Source organism: Epinephelus lanceolatus, chromosome 8, assembly GCF_041903045.1.
Source record: "Epinephelus lanceolatus isolate andai-2023 chromosome 8, ASM4190304v1, whole genome shotgun sequence".
Classification (NCBI taxonomy): Eukaryota; Metazoa; Chordata; class Actinopteri; order Perciformes; family Serranidae; genus Epinephelus; species Epinephelus lanceolatus.
In genome coordinates, this window is record NC_135741.1 from 1,975,809 (window position 1) to 1,995,244 (window position 19,436).

At 43.5% G+C, this 19,436-nt stretch overlaps 3 protein-coding genes across 7 annotated transcripts in view; 2 read left to right on the plus strand and 1 right to left on the minus strand.

The window, feature by feature from the left end:
• Positions 1 to 1,189: 1,189 nt before the first annotated feature.
• Positions 1,190 to 5,429, minus strand: abt1 (activator of basal transcription 1). The gene is made up of 5 exons (XM_033628299.2): positions 5,331 to 5,429; positions 4,357 to 4,742; positions 3,642 to 3,817; positions 3,075 to 3,260; positions 1,190 to 2,874 (listed from the first exon to the last, which is right to left on the minus strand). Exons 2-5 carry the CDS (start codon positions 4,736 to 4,738, stop codon positions 2,692 to 2,694), a joined length of 927 nt encoding a protein of 308 aa, XP_033484190.1. The 5' UTR covers positions 4,739 to 4,742; positions 5,331 to 5,429; the 3' UTR covers positions 1,190 to 2,691.
• Positions 5,430 to 6,640: 1,211 nt separating this feature from the next.
• On the plus strand, positions 6,641 to 8,903 carry rad51c (RAD51 paralog C). 3 transcript variants are annotated; one of them, XM_078169706.1, is made up of 4 exons: positions 6,641 to 6,818; positions 7,154 to 7,433; positions 7,570 to 7,808; positions 7,893 to 8,903. In XM_078169706.1, exons 1-4 carry the CDS (start codon positions 6,701 to 6,703, stop codon positions 7,904 to 7,906), a joined length of 651 nt encoding a protein of 216 aa, XP_078025832.1. In that variant the 5' UTR covers positions 6,641 to 6,700; the 3' UTR covers positions 7,907 to 8,903. The 3 variants fall into 3 exon arrangements, with proteins under 3 accessions (XP_078025832.1, XP_033484304.2, XP_078025833.1); XM_033628413.2 differs by having other exon boundaries at positions 7,570 to 7,786; XM_078169707.1 differs by having other exon boundaries at positions 7,570 to 7,799; positions 7,893 to 8,046.
• Positions 8,904 to 9,597: 694 nt separating this feature from the next.
• cdk16 (cyclin dependent kinase 16) overlaps positions 9,598 to 19,436 on the plus strand; it is a 29,901-nt gene continuing 20,062 nt past the window's right edge. For all 3 annotated transcript variants that reach the window (XR_013491908.1, XR_013491909.1, XM_033628964.2), the window contains exons 1-10: positions 9,598 to 9,741; positions 11,583 to 11,777; positions 14,386 to 14,541; positions 14,686 to 14,804; positions 14,923 to 15,051; positions 15,148 to 15,204; positions 15,487 to 15,601; positions 18,425 to 18,519; positions 18,616 to 18,678; positions 19,092 to 19,215. Coding sequence is in view for 1 of the 3 variants with exons in the window: in XM_033628964.2 (XP_033484855.2) it covers positions 11,654 to 11,777; positions 14,386 to 14,541; positions 14,686 to 14,804; positions 14,923 to 15,051; positions 15,148 to 15,204; positions 15,487 to 15,601; positions 18,425 to 18,519; positions 18,616 to 18,678; positions 19,092 to 19,215 (982 nt within the window). In the remaining 2 variants the exon portion in view is untranslated. The remainder of the gene's footprint in view (positions 9,742 to 11,582; positions 11,778 to 14,385; positions 14,542 to 14,685; positions 14,805 to 14,922; positions 15,052 to 15,147; positions 15,205 to 15,486; positions 15,602 to 18,424; positions 18,520 to 18,615; positions 18,679 to 19,091; positions 19,216 to 19,436) is intronic.

The following is a 19,436-nucleotide window of genomic DNA, read 5'->3' on the forward strand; positions in this document are numbered from 1 at the left end:
TCTGCAGGTCAGGTCTCTACAGGTCTGGGACAGGTCTCTACAGGTCTGGGACAGGTCTCTACAGGTTTTGGACAGGTCTCTGCAGGTCAGGTCTCTACAGGTCAGGTCTCCACAGGTCTGGGACAGGTCTCTACAGGTCAGGTCTCTAGAGGTCAGGTCTCCACAGGTCTGGGACAGGTCTCTACAGGTTTGGGACAGGTCTATGCAGGTCAGGTCTCTGCAGGTTTGGGGCAGGTCTCTGCAGGTCAGGTCTCTACAGGTCTGGGACAGGTCTCTGCAGGTCAGGTCTCTGCAGGTCAGGTCTCTACAGGTTTGGGACAGGTCTCTGCAGGTCAGGTCTCTGCAGGTTTGGGGCAGGTCTCTGCAGGTCAGGTCTCTACAGGTCTGGGACAGGTCTCTGCAGGTCAGGTCTCTACAGGTCTGGGACAGGTCTCTACAGGTTTGGGACAGGTCTCTGCAGGTCAGGTCTCTACAGGTCTGGGACAGGTCTCTACAGGTCTGCTTTGTGTCCTCAGAGTCCAGACTAAACACAGAGAAGCAGCATTTAAAAGCTCTCACCGCTTTTAAACGAAGACTTCTGTTTCCTGCTGCCTTTTATTAAATCAAATATTTGTTCATTTCTTACGCTGCACTGTAACTTTGATTGTCTTCTGTTTTAATTAAATTTCTATCCTCCAGCTCCCTCATGCTGTTACCATGTTTCTTTACACTTTGTCTGAATGACTCTGATGTTTGGTGTTGAGCATTTTGGATCACCTTGTTGCCGTAACGTGCTGTAGAATTAAACCAGCCTTTCTGTGTGAACAGCAGCCTGTAGATAATCCATGGTGACACTAAGTCTGTGTTGAGGCAGCAGTCAGGTTTAATGCATGATGGGAGATGGTGTCTGTTGATGCAGCAGAGGACTGAACCAGGAAGTGACATCAGTTTGTTACTGAGGTGTCCTACGATGGCAGCATCAGCAGCTGGAACCCTGCAACCGGACATGACCCAGCCGAGGTCAGGCCGACGCTGGGCCAGGTCATTTTGGTGACGTACGGTTGAGTCTAAAGAGCCTCTCTCTAACCTGGCTCCATCGCCATGGTGACAGATGCTGCACACCTCACCTGAATAACAAACAGTCCCTGTTAACTGATTAATGATGGAGGGAGGGTCAGATGTCACTCAGGGAGGCTGAAGGAAAAAGATCTCAGGGAGAGTCAAAATTTAATAAAGCAAACAAAAACCAAAAAAACAAAACTTTGACAATTAAAGAACAGTCCCTAACACACACTGTAGGCCTATTCATCTTGTTGCCATGGAAACCTACAGTCTATCAGCAAAGCAGAGCATCAGTGGAAGGGGCTGAACACATGCTGCGTTTTTTGTGCTCTCAAATTCAGTGTTTTCAATGCAGACGTGCAGCAGGCGCACTCAGACACCAGAGTGACGCCATTACACGTGCAAGTGTTCCTGAGCGCCTAGTTTTCAGGGTGCGATAGCTGCGCCCCGAGATGAAGTTCATCTTTTGGAACGCAGCAGTGCGCAGGGCATGTCATGTGATGAGAACCAACCAATCACAGCCAACAAATATCTTTCCCTTCTTCTGTAAATATTCAGTTTGTGATAAATATGGAGGAGACGTTGATCATGTTAGTGCAGAGCTGCCCAGAGCTTTACACCTGTCCCACAGACGATAGGCCTACACACGTATAAACAGCTCCTGGAATTAGATCAGCTCTGACCTCAGGATTTTACATAAATAGACTATGTGATGCTTGTTAAAGGGATAGTGCAACCAAAAATGAAAATTCAGCCATTATCTACTCACCCATATGCCGAGGGAGGCTCAGGTGGAGTTTTAGAGTCCTCACATCACTTGCAGAGATCCAAGGGGAGAGGAGGTAGCAACACAACTCCACCTAATGGAGGCTGACGGCGCCCCAGATTCAAACGTCCAAAAACACATCATTGAAACCACAAAATATCTCCATACTGCTCGTCCGTAGTGATCCAAGTGTCCTGAAGCCCCGACATAAAAAGCTGTTTGGAAAAACCTCATTTGAACTCTGTTTTTAGCCTCATTGTGCAGCACAGGTGTGTTGCTACCTCCTCTCCCCTTGGATCTCTGCAAGTGACGTGAGGACTCTAAAACTTCACCTGAGCCTCCCTCGGCATATGGGTGAGTAGATAATGGCTGAGTTTGTGTACAGCCTCTAATTTCCAGTTTGATTATATCAGTCAGGTTGCTGTGCTCTCTGGTCCATTCGTCCACGCCTGCTCTGAAAGAAACTTTCCATAAAAACAGATTTCATTTCAACAAAAAGCTGAGTTATTACGTCTGTCACATGATTGTAGATTTATTTACAACACTTTATACAGAGAGATGTGAAGGTGTGGTGACAGGATGAGCACCTGCACAGGTAAAAGATGAGGATGTCAGACAGACACTGTGAAACTGGTGATCTGTAACTGACGAATCAGAGAGGTAATAACTAAGACTGATGAGACTCCACGAGCTCTTTAAGGCAGGTACAGAAGGCTGGAAAAGATCGGTAGGTGGGAACAGAACTCAGACGGCCCCGCCCCCTGCTGAGACTGGCCTGTGATTGGTTGGGGAATGTGGGCATGTCAGCACCAGTTCTTTACAATCCGCTTCCTGTTTCCATGGAAACAATCTTGTCCAACAGCCAATCAGCTGTCTGTCTGCTGTTACTCTTGTTGGCTGGAGTTGAATATCTTGGCTAACAGCGAGACATTCGATTGGCTCTTCTGCTGTATGAGGCGGGCCTTGTCCAGGTGCTTCTGGGAAACGGTGTCTTTCCTCTTCTTCTTCTTCATCTGGATCTCCTCCTCCGTCTGACGCTGAGTGAAGTCCCACGTCCTGTCGTCCACCTGATGGCGACAAATAAAGTTTTACTACAAACACGAGACATCTACTTCCTGTGTGTCCGTCCTGAAGAGTGTCCCCCCTGTGTGTCTAACATGTTGGATAGATTTGATGTGAGGACAGATGCCGTCACACTCTGAACACACTGTACAGATGTGGAGACGCATCTGTGATACTGGGCTGTATGAAGAACAGGTGAGTTTACCTGTTGTCCGTCTCTCTGTCTCTTCCTCCTCAGCTTGTCCAGGTGAGCGCTCTTATCCACGTTGTTCAGGTAGAAGTTTGTTTCTCTCTTTGCCTGAGACACTTCAGTCCTGAGTCTCTGCTGGAGAACCGTCTGCTCGTAGGCCAGCCGCTCGCTCAGGTGAGTCCACTGGAACCTGTGCAGGTACTACAGACAGAGAGACAGACAGACAGACAGAGAGACAGACAGACAGGACATAGATTGGTGACAGTGTGACATCAAATCCGGACTAAAGATAGTCCTCATGGTCACCTGCTTCCTGCTGTGTGACATCACAACCAGTGGACCAGTGAAGCCGTGGAGGACACACTGTACTGCCTGTGATGTCACACCATTAACACCAGGTGAGGCAGAACAATGACAAACCTCGCCTGCACAGCTGACCAATCGCAGTGTGAGGTGGGTGTGATGTCAGAGTGTTTCGGGAAGTTACAGACACGGTCAGTCTCAGGTACAGTCCTCGCTCAGGTGAAATAATCAGGATCTATGATGTAACCGTGATGTCAGCTGTTGCCGGGCGGACTGTACCTTGATGCACCAGAGGTCGGAGGAGAAGCGCTGGCGTTTCCTGCTTCCCATCGGCGTGTTGTGGAGAGACGAGGCCACTTTCTTCGCCACACGTTTATCTCGAAACTCCACCCACCCTTCAGTGAAGTCACACCTCCTCAACCCCGACTTCCTCTTCCTCCTCCTCACCTGTCCATCTGAGGACCAATAGTTCACTGATCAGTAAACAGGAAGCTACAAACTGTCTGAGGACAGAGGAGATGAGGACAGAGGAGATGAGGACAGAGGAGACGAGGACAGAAGGAGATGAGGACAGAAGGAGACGAGGACAGAAGGAGATGAGGACAGAGGAGACGAGGACAGAAGGAGACGCGGACAGAAGGAGAGGAGGACAGAAGGAGAGGAGGACAGAAGGAGATGAGGACAGAAGGAGGCAAGGACAGAAGGAGATGAGGACAGAAGCAGAGGAGGACAGAAGGAGACGAGGACAGAAGGAGATGAGGACAGAAGGAGGCAAGGACAGAAGGAGATGAGGACAGAAGGAGACGAGGACAGAAGGAGATGAGGACAGAGGAGACAAGGACAGAAGGAGACGAGGACAGAAGGAGACGAGGACAGAAGGAGACGAGGACAGAAGGAGATGAGGACAGAAGGAGGCAAGGACAGAAGGAGACAGGGTGTGTATATATGTGTATATGTGTGTGTTGTTGTTGTTGTGTATTTGTACAGGAAGTACCCTCCGGCTGAAGGAAGACGCGTCCGATCTCTCCGTACACCGACAGCATGTTCCTCAGGTGTTTGGGGCGGAGCCTCGGAGGAATGTGACCCAGGTAGATAATCCCTGGAACACACTTCCTGTCTGGACAGGAAGTCACTCTGACAGATTTCTGTTTAGCCTTCTTCATCCCTGCAGCATCTTTATCACCATCCTCCTCCTCCTCCTCCTCATCACCTCCTCTCTCTGCAGCCTTCTCCTCCTCCTCTTCATCCCCATCTTCATCATCATCACCTCTCTCTGCAGCCTCCTCTTCATCATCACCTCTTCTCTCTGGAGCCTCCACCTCTGTCTGAGCCGTAGTCTTCCTCTCCTCCTCCTCCTCTTCCTCCCTCCTCTCCATCTCTCTACAGACAGACAGATTCACTCTGAGGTCTTCCTTCATCGTTCATGACAAATGGACAAAAGTTTGTGGACGCTGCTGATTTCAGGTTCTGTTTTTGGGATCGCTGTAGATGTCTCGTGTGTCGAACACAAACTTCATTATATATTTTTATTTCCTGTGAGTAACCATTTCCTGTCGCTGCCTCTGACCAAAGTTAATAACTGTAGATTGTTGTTATTTACTAACAAACCTTCAGAGAAGTCGCAGCATGTTACTGTAGCTGAGGCTCTGCTGGGTGTCACTACTCATGTTTGCATTAATGACGTATTCCCTCAGCTGAGGATCGATTATAAATCGATTATTGACTAAAGGAACCTGACCCTGACCAGGTGATGATGGGTTACCATGGTGATGGAGGCATGTTAAAAGAAAACTCTTTACACGTCGTCACGTCACTAACTGCTGTGACTTCATGTCGCTGTGCAGTGTTTCTACTCTGAAGCTGAACCAGTTGAAACAGACCTGAGATCAGTGAATTAACCAACAGCTGGAGGAAGAGTTTAATATTAACACACACTGTGTTCATAACAATAACAACAAATAATCTCACCTTCAGTTTGACGTTAAAATCCTCATCGACACTGCAAACACACACGTGCGGAACGTTTGTCGCGTCTCAATGACGACAGCAAGCGTCGCGTATGAAAACTCTGCTGATACACAGCTTCCGGTTAACCCTTCAAAATAAGACTTTGGGAACTAAAAATAGTGCAGTTACTGTTCGGCTTATTAAAAGTTAAATACGTTTGTTTATGTATATAAATACATATAATGTGGTGTTTGCTTCGGTGTGTTTGTCAGTTTACTCGGGGACACTGAGGCGGAGGGTGGTGATGTGCAGAAAACATGATCCTAGGTGAACTGTGACAGTAATAAATGTTCACTTATTATTGGAAACTCCTCTGAAATAATAAGATGTGAGAATTTTAAAAAATAAAAACAAAGCTGTGACAGTTATTCACAGATACATTAATCTATAAAAAGTAGGGACTGTTCTTTACTTATGACTTCAGTTTTTTTTAAATTAATTTAATTCATGTATTCCTTGACCCTCCCTTTTTAACAAGACAAAGAATAAAGTGATTTTGATGAAATATCAGTATTAGAAGCTCAGATTTGGTTATTGTTTTTTTCTGGCAGAAGCACGTTGTGTCCAAGGACTGAATCCAACAATAATTTTTGTTTTGCAATTTCTGCATGTGATAAATTGTGTAATTTGGGCTTTATTTTATTTTTTTTCTACAGAAAACATGCCTTTCGTCTTCTCTAAAAATTGCCAAAAATACCAAAGTTTTTCAAGACCAAAAAAAAAAAAAAAAAAAATTAGTAGTAAAATAAATACAACCATTTCAATCTTTATGCCCCTCCTCTACACCAAAATAAAAAACACAATTACCTCCCTAAAAATTGATTTGACATGTCCATTATCCATAAATCACATTTGATTCAGAGTTACATTTTAGATGACGATTTAAGCAAACCTGGTTGTTGGGTTGTTTACATTGTATTGCCTTACTAAAAATAAACAATAAAAACAAGTCGATTCCAATAATGTAGTTTTAAATATTTAGCTTACTTCCAGACAGTCAAATTGACAATAGTAAAATATTCACACTCTCCCCACCAGACTGGAGACAGATGTGATACGGAAGGATGGAGGGAAATAAAATCCACTCAGAGTGGAATTAAACAGTAAATTAAATAAATAAAATATGAAAAATAACTAAGCGATTGTAGACACTTTGGAGGAATTGTCTGACACAAAAACCTCTCACAGGAAACTAAACATTATTGTTTATCAGCTCCAACAACTCTTACTGTGAAAAGTCCGACCGGAAGCTGGTCTGAGCTGAACGGCATGCTGGGAAAACTGTCATTGCGGGATGTTTTGAAGCGGAAGCTAACGTTAGCAGTTAGAAGATGCAGAGGTCGGTGTCCAGTTTGTCTCTGAGTCCCAGTGTGAAGATGAAACTGGTCACGGCTGGTTTCCAGTTCACCGCAGACCTGCTGCACCTCAAACCGCTGCAGCTCAGCAAAGGTACAAAATATCTCCGAATTAATCCGTGTGTCAGTTTCTGTCTGTCTCCAAACTCATCATCATGTCCCGATTTTAAAATCCTTGTTTCGTGACTAACATAAACAACAAACAGGTGAAGATCAGTAGTAGAGAGTAACTAAGTACATTTACTTAACTACAGTACTTATGTGCTTTTTGAGGTACTTGTACTTTAACCTGTCTGGCGCTTTATACTTCTCCACATCTAACTATGATGCCATAATATCATAATAAAAGTCACGCTGACCACACTACACACACTGATTATTATTGGATGTCACTGTGGATTAAAGAGGGTTGAATGTTTTGTGTTGCAGAGGCCAGTCTGTCCCAGCAGGAGGCGCTGGAGGTGCTGCAGGCTGTGAGGAGGGAGGGAGGAGGAGGTGATGAAGCAGCAGCAGCAGCAGCAGCAGCAGGAGGAGGAGGAGGAGGAGCGTCGGCCTCTCTGACAGCTCTGGAGCTCCTGCAGAAGGAGGAGGAGCTGAGGAGCATCATTACATTCTCATCTCAGCTGGACGCCATTCTCGGAGGAGGACTTCCTGTCGGGAAAACTACCGAAATCTGTGGAGCTCCAGGAATTGGAAAAACCCAGCTGTGGTCAGACGCACACGCACACGAACACACACACACACACCATCACCAGGTCACAGGCTCAACTGGTGGTGCGTTTACTGTATCAGCTGATAATCAGTGAAGTTAGAGACGATCTTTATTGATGACATCATCCTCTCAGCCTGCAGCTGGCGGTGGACGTTCAGGTCCCTCAGTGTTTCGGGGGCGTCGGAGGTCAGGTGGTCTACATCGACACCGAGGGAAGCTTCCTGCTTCAGAGAGTCATCGATATCGCCGCTGCCGCTGTACAACACTGCTCCTTATTGGTCGAAGACGACGAGCAGCGAGCCGCCATGGGGGACTTCACTGTGGAAACCATCCTGTCCAACATGTTCCTGGTAATGATGGCAGGTCGTCATGGTAACAGAGCCCTGTCACAGTCATGTCACCGCACAGCAGCAGGTTATAATGATTCTGATTGGCTGTCTGTCCTACCTCTCTCAGGTACGTTGCCATGACTACGTGGAGCTGCTCGCCGAGCTCCACCTGTTGCCTGACTTCCTGTCTGACCACCCGAGGGTCCGCCTCCTGGTGATCGACAGTGTGGCCTTCCCGTTCCGGCAGCACTTTGACGAGCTGTCGCAGAGGACACGCCTCCTCAGCGGCCTCGCCCAGCAACTCATTACCATGGCAACCACCCATAACATCGCTGTAGTAATGACCAACCAGATGACCACCCGGCTGCGGGGTAGCCAATCGCAGCTGGTCCCCGCCCTCGGAGAGAGCTGGGGCCACGCCCCCACCATCAGGCTCCTCCTCCACTGGTCGGGGTCACAGCGGCTGGCGGACATCTTTAAATCTCCAGATCATAAGGCGGCCACCGTCCAATACCAGATCACCTCGGAGGGATTCAGAGACGTTGACCAATCAGAGCAGCCGCCGAGCAAACGGCCCCGGACACACACCGTCCAATCAGCTGCCAGCTAGAGAGACACCGGCTGCTGATTGGCCAGAGAGACCCTGATGAACACATGAACACGTATCTGTGTGACAATTCAGTCAGAGTGAATCTCAGCTGGAAAGAAAAGAACACAGATACAGAAACACAGACGCCTCATTGGCTGCTGGATTGTTAATCAGCGGTAACGCCATATTGGAGAGGTCGAGACTTCCTGTGAACAAATGACAGTAAACAGGAGCTGCAGTTTTACTGGACAACAAGAACTACAATTTTCTACAAATTTCTCAACTAATGGCAGCAAGTGGGTTTTATATTCATGTGTTCATATGGAGCAGTGGGTGACAACAAACCCTTTCAGTCCAGCACCTTTGGAGCCAGCAGTAAGCCTTCAGACATGGTACCTAGACCCTCGGTCTGTTCAGACAGTCCTCTTAAATGTGGGCGGGGTTGTTGTCACTCACTGCTCCGTCCAGATGATCGTCAGTGTCACTTTAACCCTGTTTAAATAAAGCTTATTAAAGTAAAATAACAATAAAGAGCTTCTTTTCTAAAAAGCTTTATTAGTTATTTCTGAGATGAGCTGCACATCTTTTCATTTAGGGACTGTTCTTTACCTATCAGAGGAGGAGGGTGTGACTCTATTTTTGTTTGTTTGCTTTACTTTCGCCGAAGCCACAAATATTTGTCCTTGACCCTCCCTGAGTGACTGGAGGAAAATCCATGACCCTCCATCCTCCATTAATGAGTTATTAGATTTCTAAAACTTACCCTCTGATGTTTGAAAGTTAAAAGCTGAAGATGAAATCCTGGAGTTGAAAAAGTCTCAGTTTTTCACTCTTGTCGTGCAAACGGTTTATTTTTGGACACATTTTAAATGAGACAATAAAGTGATGATAAACTTTTATTTTCATCTCAAGTGATGTGTCCAAGGACTGCTGAAAATTTCAAAATCCATTTTTACAGTTTCTGGCTGCAATAAATTGTGTAATTTTGTTTTCTTTAACAATTGTCAAAAATATTTAAAGAAAACAAACCTGTTCTCCTGTTATAAACATATTTATACATGATATAATAACAATACTATAGATTAATGTATATAAACATATTTATATAAACGAGCTGATGCATTAAATAGATGTAACTAGTACCTAGCATGTCTTTATTTTTTATTAATGTGTTTGTATAATGAAGTCATTTAAAAAATTAAGTACCGGAGGCGGCTGTGACGTCACTCCCGGTGCGGTGAGTGTCTCCGTCAGGACGCACCGGAGGAGCGGAGCTGAGCGGAGCAGCAACATGGCTGCAGATTACTGGGAGCCAGAAAGCCCCGAGACTCTGTCAGACTGAACCGAGCCAAAGACAACCCGGGACAGACCGGGACAAACCCTCCCGGTGAGTAACACACGCCGCCGAGCTTCGTGTGTCACCGGGAAACCGTTTTATTCCGACGTAACGGAGCAGCAGCTTCACAGATAGAGCCGCTCCGCCTCCGCTGCTATTTATATCACACCGAGGACATTTACTGCAGCACATAGACGGGTCCCGTCCCGTCCTCCACACACCGATACACTAACATGTAGACGGAACACACTCAGGTTATAGACGGGACCAGAACCGGAGTGATTTGTGACGTGAGACAGGAGCGGAGCTGTCCGTCGGTCCGTCAGGTGTTAGCCTGTTACCTGTCTGTCACATCAACACCGACCTGCGGTCTGTACAGTTTCAATGTGATGATGAGGCTCTGCAGGTGATGAGGTGTGACCTCACAGCTCGGTTCTGCCAACAAAACTTTATTTACATCCTGCTGACGACACAAACACAAACATATTTATATTCTGTTGTGGTGTCTCGACTTGATTTAAACCTTTTGTTTCAGCACTGAAGGCCGAACCATCGTCAGACTGAGGAATTGAGTTCATGCCCCGACACTTCATTAGGGACTGTTCGTTACTCATGAGGGGGAGGGGTGGTGCACAAAGGAGGGGCATGTCAAGTGTTTCTTTAAGCACCGGGGAGGAATATACAAATTTAAATGGATGTATTTTATATTTATTTTACCACAAATTTAAAAATTCCTTCAGAAGGCCTTTAAAAAATTCTATAAAACCTTTTTTTTTTTAAAAAAAATTCTAGAATACTTCTTGGCTATTTTTTGCCATTACAGTTTTTTGGCTTTTTTTTTTTTTTTTTGGTTTCAAAATTTATGTCATTTTTTTCTGTGGAAAAAAAAAGGCTTTTTTAATTTTGGCAATTTCTTCATCTTTAAAATTAATTGTTTTGTGTAAAATGTCTGTCATTTCTATCCTTTATTTATTTATTTATTTATTTTTGTTTAAATTTTTCTGGCAATTTCCTCTGGCTTTTTTATTTTGTGCAGTTTTTTTTGTCTGTAAACATTTTTTGGCACTTTTTTTTTTAATTTTTGGCAATTTTTACAGAAAAGATGTATGGAAGGCATGTTTGAATATTTTTGGTGATTTTTTTCTGTCTTCATTTTTGGCAATTTCTAAAGAAAACAAGGCAGGTTTTCCTTAAAAGTCGCCAAAATTACATCATTTATCGCAACGAGAAACTGTAAAAACAGAAATTATCATTGGATTTTCACATTTCCGATGCTGCATGGACACATCATGATGGAACACTTCGGAATGCTTCAGAAAAATAGTGATATTTTATTAAAATCACTTTATTCTATGTGTCATTAAAAAGTACAGAACAGTCCCTTAAAGGTGCAGTCTGTAGGCTCAGGCTTATGTAGCCTGTGTGCCAAACATGTAGGAGAACTATGATAGATGACGCAGGAAAGCAAATGTCCCTGTCAAGAGTCAGTGTTTGGTTTGTCCCTTCTGGGCTACTGTAGAAACAGCATAGTGATCTCTGTAGACAATATCTTGCTAGATATGTAGATATAAAGGGCTCATTCTGAGGTAACTAAACACAACGATTTTTATTTTCAGGTGATTAAACACTAAAGAAAACATGGTTATGAATACTGTGCTCCATGTCTGCTGACAGACGCCCCTGAATACACACTGGAGCTTTAAAGAGCAGCAACATGACATCAGCTGTGATGTAACGGCTGACTCTGAGACCACACTGTCAGATTTAAATCATTTATTTAAAATCGTCAAGATCAAAACCACATTTCAGTCCTTTCTGAATTCAGAATTGAAATGGTGACATCACTTATATTTTGGTATCCTAGCCTTCATTTCCTGTGTCTACCTGTCCAGGTGTGGTCTCCAGGCTGGCTGCCCCGCCCCCCTCAGCATCACGCCCTCCCCTGCCCCCCCGGCCCCCCCTCATGGAGAGGATGAGGAAGATCAAACGGCAGCTGTCACTCACTCTGGGGAGGGGAGGGGCCGGGGGAGGGGACAGGACGCTGAGTGACACCATCAACCAGGAAGTGACATCACACAGTGACTCAGGTAACACACACATGCCCACCCTCAGTGCCCCCCGATCCCCCAGGTACTTAAAGGAGAAGTTCACTATGTTCAGTGTTGATGGTGTGTAGTTAGTTAGAGCTGAGTTTTCCTTCTTACACAGCTGTTACCTCAGTTCCTACATGTACCAGGATGCATTGCACCTGAGCTCCTGATGCTCAGCCGCCGAATACTTGCCAAACCTGCCCAGCACGTGGAGGCGGGCGTTTTAAATGCTGATCTGTTTACAAAAAGTAGAGGCGTCTGAAATAAATTACTGAACTGTTCGACAGGAGCAGCGACAACATGAATATAATAACACTGTAGTGTCATGAACAACAAACAGGCCTCATGGGCTGCGTCCACCAAAGTGTTTCTTCTGAGGCCGGCGTATTTTCATACTTCCACACAGGTGAGAGTCGTGGCCGGAGGCTTTATGTTTTCAGGTTGTCTGTCCGTCCATACGTCCGTCCCATCCTTGTGAACAAGATATGTCAAGAATGCTTTGCCTTGAATTTCATCAAATTTGGCACAAATGTCCACCTGGACTAAACAATTAACTGATTAGTTTTAAGTTGTCAAAGGTCAAGGTCACTGTGACCACTGTTTGATGTTTCCACCACAGACAGTCGTCTTAAATGTGGGCGGGGTTGTTGTCACTCACTGCTCCGTCCAGCACTCGCTGTATTTCCTCATCAGCGGTGACACAGATGGAAGTCTGCACCTGGTTTATTGTCCACAGAACGAGGCTGCACGCCCACATTTTCACAACAAAATAGAACAGACTGCAGTGAGAGTCTTTCTCCATGGGATATTTAAAAATAGCAGCTTTGTGCATTTAGTCCTTCCCAGGCAAGCTCAGGGCCCGTATTCACAAAGATTCTCAGAGTCCTCTCAGAGAGCTCCTAACTTAGCCTGACAAATTCCTAGCAAGGAATCTTAGCTTAAGAGTGATTCAGGAAGTTTCTGAGAGCAACTCTGAGCAAGGAGGGGACAGAAACTTTTATCTTAGTGAGGAGGTGTGGTTGACCCCGTTGCTAGGTATGACGCAGTCTTCTGAAAGCTGTGATTGGTTGTTACAAAAAAGTAATGAATGAACAGTGAAATGAACCGATCATAGAACTTAAGAAATAAGAAATGTGTAATCGTGAAAATAATGATGAAACTCAGCAAAATTAAATTAACTGTTACACAGCTTTAAAATGTTTGAACGTACTGCATTCACATGCCGATTATTATATTGATTTGCTTATTATGTTTACTCGCCATGCTGGTAATTTTACTACTTAATCTATTTAATATTAATGGTGGACGCAGACTCAGCTGTCAGCAGTTACTGTGATTGCTGGCCTCCTTGTAAAAAGCGGTTTGATTTGGCAGAATGACCAAAACAACGAACGAAATGGAGAAAAAAAGAACGAGAAAGCCGAACTGGACAGAAGAGCAGTGCCTGCTGTTGGCACAGCTCGTGGAGGAGAACAGCAGAGCTTTAAGAGGGAAATTCGGTCCCGGGATCACGGCACAAGGGAAGAGGCAGACTTGGGAGCACATTGCCCAACAAATCAATGCGTCGTTCCCTCTCCTTTTACGCACAAGCGATGAGTGTGAGAAGCGCTGGTACGTGCTGCAATCCAAAGCGGGCGTTACTGCGTTACTACGCTGGGTGGGAAAAGTAATTATCCCTGCACGATCAAGCCGGTAGCGTCGTATTATTAAATCACTGTCGTTCAATATACGGAGAATATCTCTCCTTCCTCTCTGTCTTTCCGCCATCTTCTCTGTTTAAGACACTCTTAGGCTTCTTAAAAGTCCTCCTCCTCCTCTTAAGTTTTTCACCTTAGGAGCTGTCTTAAGGCCTAAGATGCTTTGTGAATAACTTTTATCTTACCAAGGGAAAATCTAAGATTTTTCTTAGAATGACGTCACTAAGAGCTACTTTTAGTCTTAGGATTCTTTGTGAATACGAGCCCAGGGGTTTAGTGTTGCTGTAGCCCACAGGAAGTGAGGATTAGAATATATGACCTTCACATAATCCGCTCCAAATTAATCCATATTTTTAAAGTCATTACTAAAAGTGTGTGTCATATAAAAACTAAAGTGATGGTCAAAGTTGTCACAGTGAAATTTAAGGTGTGCTGATGGATTCACGTCATCAACTCATGCATTGAGTAACATTACAAGTTAACGTTCCACCTTAAAAGTTGCCGGCAGTCGGCCCAGTGAATGCTGCGTTAAAATTTAAACGTCACAGTGGTGACAGGGTGAAAAAAGTGACACCTGACTCCTCCCTCTGATCTGATTGGTTGGTTGGATTTATGATTTTGATTGGTCGTCTGTTGGAATGACCAATCGATCAGTTAATTGATCTGCTTCTCTGATCTTTGTTTCTCTTCCCCCCCCCCTTAATCAACCAATCAACATCCTCCATCAAACATTAACTCCTCCCACCCCTCCATCACCTCGCCACCATCCCACCATCATCCCCCGTCCATCACCTCTCCACTTTTTTTTCATCATCCCTCCATCATCTCTACATCACTCTTCTGTCATCCCTCCACCATGCCTCCATTACCTCTCCATCCTTCATTCCCCTCCACCATCCCTCCATCAGAGGTGGTGTCTCTTCGTGGTTCCTCTGGAAGTTTGAAGGTTCGAGGTTCGTCTTCATCAGTTCAGTCTCTCCTACAGTCGTACAGCAGCTCACTGAGGAAGCCTCGAGGCCTCGGACGCAGCCTGAGCTCCTACCTGAACCACACCACCAGACTGGGTACAAATACTGCACCACCTGAACCACACCACTGCTTTTGAATCCAGAGTGTACTCTGTGCTGTAGTACTGTGTAGTACTGTGTAGTACTGCTGTCAGATTCTGTGTTCATGTTGTGTACGTGTATTTGTTTGTGTATTTTCAGAGATCGTCCATGAGGATGTGAAGATGAGTTCAGATGGAGAAAGTGATCCAGCTTCTTCATCAGATGATGTTCAAAGTCCCGTCAGAGTGAGACTGAGAAACAAGAAGATCTCCTCTGAGGTACACACACACACACACACACTGATCTGTAAACACACATTTAGTGGGTGACGTTTGTCTTTAACAGAGAAAGGACAATCAGATCTATGTCTCTGTCTCTGTCTCTGTCATGTTTCAGGACATCAACAAACGTCTCTCGTTACCGGCCGACATCCGTCTTCCAGACGATTACCTGGAGAAGTTTAATCTGATTGGTCCGGCTCTGTTTGAGCAGCCAATTAGCCGAAGGCTGCGCAGAGTGTCTCTGGTACGTCTTCCTGTTTCTATTGTATTCTATTATCAGAGTCTGGTGTCTTGATACAGGTTATATATGGACGGTCTGTCTCCCTGTCTGTCTCTGCAGTCAGAGATTGGTTTTGGGAAACTGGAGACGTACATCAAACTGGACAAACTGGGAGAGGTGAGGACTCATCTGCGTTAAAGTGAACAGACAGTTTGAATCAAACCCTCTCTACCTGTCTCTCTGTCTCACCTGTCCCTCTCTACCTGTCTCTCTGTCTCACCTGTCCCTCTCTACCTGTCCCTCTGTCTCACCTGTCCCTTTCTACCTGTCTGTCTCACTTGTCCCTCTCTACCTGTCTCTCTGTCTCACCTGTCCTTCTCTACCTGTCCCTCTGTCTCACCTGTCCCTCTCTAACTGTCTCTCTGTCTCAACTGTCCCTCTCCACCTGTTTCTCTGTAGGGGACATATGCTACAGTGTATAAAGGTCGCAGTAAACTGACTGATAACCTCGTGGCTCTGAAGGAAATTCGACTGGAACATGAAGAAGGAGCTCCGTGTACTGCAATCAGAGAAGGTACTACGTACTACAGAAGTAACACTACACTAATACTGTACTACAGAGGTAACACTACAGTATTAATACTGTACTACAGAAGTAACAATACACTAATACTGTACTACAGAAGTAACACTACAGTACTAATACTGTACTACAGAGGTAACACTACAGTACTAATACTGTACTACAGAAGTAACACTACAGTACTAATACTGTACTACAGAGGTAACACTACACTAATACTGTACTACAGAGGTAACACTACAGTATTAATACTGTACTACAGAAGTAACACTACACTAATACTGTACTACAGAAGTAACACTACAGTATTAATACTGTACTACAGAAGTAACACTACACTAATACTGTACTACAGAAGTAACACTACAGTACTAATACTGTACTACAGAGGTAACACTACAGTACTAATACTGTACTACAGAAGTAACACTACACTAATACTGTACTACAGAGGTAACACTACAGTATTAATACTGTACTACAGAAGTAACACTACACTAATACTGTACTACAGAAGTAACACTACAGTACTAATACTGTACTACAGAGGTAACACTACAGTATTAATACTGTACTACAGAAGTAACACTACACTAATACTGTACTACAGAAGTAACACTACAGTACTAATACTGTACTACAGAAGTAACACTACAGTATTAATACTGTACTACAGAAGTAACACTACAGTACTAATACTGTACTACAGAAGTAACACTACAGTATTAATACTGTACTACAGAAGTAACACTATACTAATACTGTACTACAGAGGTAACAATACACTAATACTGTACTACAGAGGTAACACTACAGCATTGATACTGTACTACAGAAGTAACACTACACTAATACTGTACTACAGAAGTAACACTACAGTATTAATACTGTACTACAGAGGTAACACTACAGTACTAATACTGTACTACAGAAGTAACACTACACTAATACTGTACTACAGAGGTAACACTACAGTATTAATACTGTACTACAGAGGTAACACTACAGTACTGATACTGTACTACAGAGGTAACACTACAGTATTAATACTGTAGTACAGAAGTAACACTACACTAATACTGTACTATAGAGGTAACACTACAGTATTAATACTGTACTACAGAGGTAACACTACAGTACTAATACTGTACTACAGAAGTAACACTACACTAATACTGTACTACAGAAGTAACACTACACTAATACTGTACTACAGAGGTAACACTACAGTATTAATACTGTATTACAGAGGTAACACTACAGTACTAATACTGTACTACAGAAGTAACACTACACTAATACTGTACTACAGAAGTAACACTACAGTACTAATACTGTACTACAGAAGTAACACTACAGTATTAATACTGTACTACAGAAGTAACACTATACTAATACTGTACTACAGAGGTAACAATACACTAATACTGTACTACAGAGGTAACACTACAGTATTGATACTGTACTACAGAAGTAACACTACACTAATACTGTACTACAGAAGTAACACTACAGTATTAATACTGTACTACAGAGGTAACACTACAGTACTAATACTGTACTACAGAAGTAACACTACACTAATACTGTACTACAGAAGTAACACTACACTAATACTGTACTGCAGAGGTAACACTACAGTATTAATACTGTACTACAGAGGTAACACGACAGTACTAATACTGTACTACAGAGGTAACACTACAGTATTAATACTGTAGTACAGAAGTAACACTACACTAATACTGTACTACAGAGGTAACACTACAGTATTAATACTGTACTACAGAGGTAACACTATAGTACTAATACTGTACTACAGAAGTAACACTACACTAATACTGTACTACAGAAGTAACACTACACTAATACTGTACTACAGAGGTAACACTACAGTATTAATACTGTACTACAGAGGTAACACTACAGTACTAATACTGTACTACAGAAGTAACACTACACTAATACTGTACTACAGAAGTAACACTACAGTACTAATACTGTACTACAGAGGTAACACTACAGTATTAATACTGTACTACAGAAGTAACACTACACTAATACTGTACTACAGAAGTAACACTACAGTACTAATACTGTACTACAGAGGTAACACTACAGTACTAATACTGTACTACAGAAGTAACACTACACTAATACTGTACTACAGAGGTAACACTACAGTATTAATACTGTGCTACAGAGGTAACACTACACTAATACTGTACTACAGAAGTAACACTACAGTATTAATACTGTACTACAGAGGTAACATTATACTAATGCTGTACTACAGAGGTAAAACTACACTAATGCTGTACTACAGACGTAACACTACAGTATTAATACTGTACTACAGAGGAACACTACACTAATACTGTACTACAGAGGTAACACTACAGTACTAATACTGTACTACAGAGGTAACACTACACTAATACTGTACTACAGGGGTAACATTATACTAATGCTGTACTACAGAAGTAACACTACAGTATTAATACTGTACTACAGAGGTAACGCTACACTAATACAGTACTACAGAAGTAACACTACAGTACTAATACTGTACTACAGAGGTAACACTACAGTACAGTACAGTGTAGTGTAACACACACCTGCAGCATCCAGTCTGTTTACTCAAACTCAAAGTGTAAGAAAGAAATAATAAAACCCAGATTCAGGATACTGTAAATAAAAACAGAATGTAGTATTTTTACTGTCTTCCAGATTTCTGCAGACCCCAGCTTCAATGAGTGTGCTAATGTGTCTGTGCTATTGTGTGTGTATTATTATATGTGTACTTTCTTTTAGTGTCTCTGCTGAAGGATCTGAAACACGCCAACATCGTCACGCTCCATGACATCATCCACACACAGAAGTCCCTCACGCTAGTGTTTGAGTATCTGGTGAGACACACACACACACACAGACAGACACAGACAGACACAGACATATCTTATTTGGTGTAATCAACATTTAATCATGTTTCTTGTGGGTTTTAGGACAAAGATCTGAAACAGTATCTGGACGACTGTGGAAACATTATCCATGTTCACAATGTCAAAGTGAGAAAACCTTTAATGTACCTGTTTGTATGTATTCATACCACGCACGCACGCACGTACACACACACACACACAGAACGGAAGTACAGAGAGTTGGTGACCAGAGGCGATACACCGTCTTATTGTGGTCACTTCCTGTGAATCAACAGCTTTTTACAACGTTACAGAATGGAGTGTTGACAGTAGCTTATTGTTTCAACTTGTCTTGTCGTGAATTTTTGGTCTGAACTGGACTTAATCAAATTACTGTTATTTTAACAGCCCTGATATATGTATACTCACTCAATATATCACTGCACATTTGTCATGAAGTTAGTTGGTTATTTTATTTAAGGTAGACTCTAACCAGCAGCTCTCTGACCTGGATTTATTTGATAACCAGTGATTCTTTGAACTGGTTTGCGTCTCCTCAGCTCTTCCTGTTCCAGTTGCTTCGAGGTTTGTCGTATTGTCATCGGAGGAAAGTTCTCCACAGAGACCTGAAACCCCAAAATCTGCTGATCAACGAGCGAGGAGAACTAAAACTGGCTGACTTTGGTGAGTCAACGGCATCTGTATACCGCGGGTAACAGTAACACCAGAATCAGAATCAGCTTTATTCGGCAAGTACGTGTGTGCATACAAGGAATGTGACTCTGGTAGACTTGCTCTCAGTGTACCAGAAATGACATAAGTACAGAAATTTAGGCAAGAAGTGGAATATACAGAATATACATTATACAAAAAATATACAACTATACATCAAATATAAAAATATA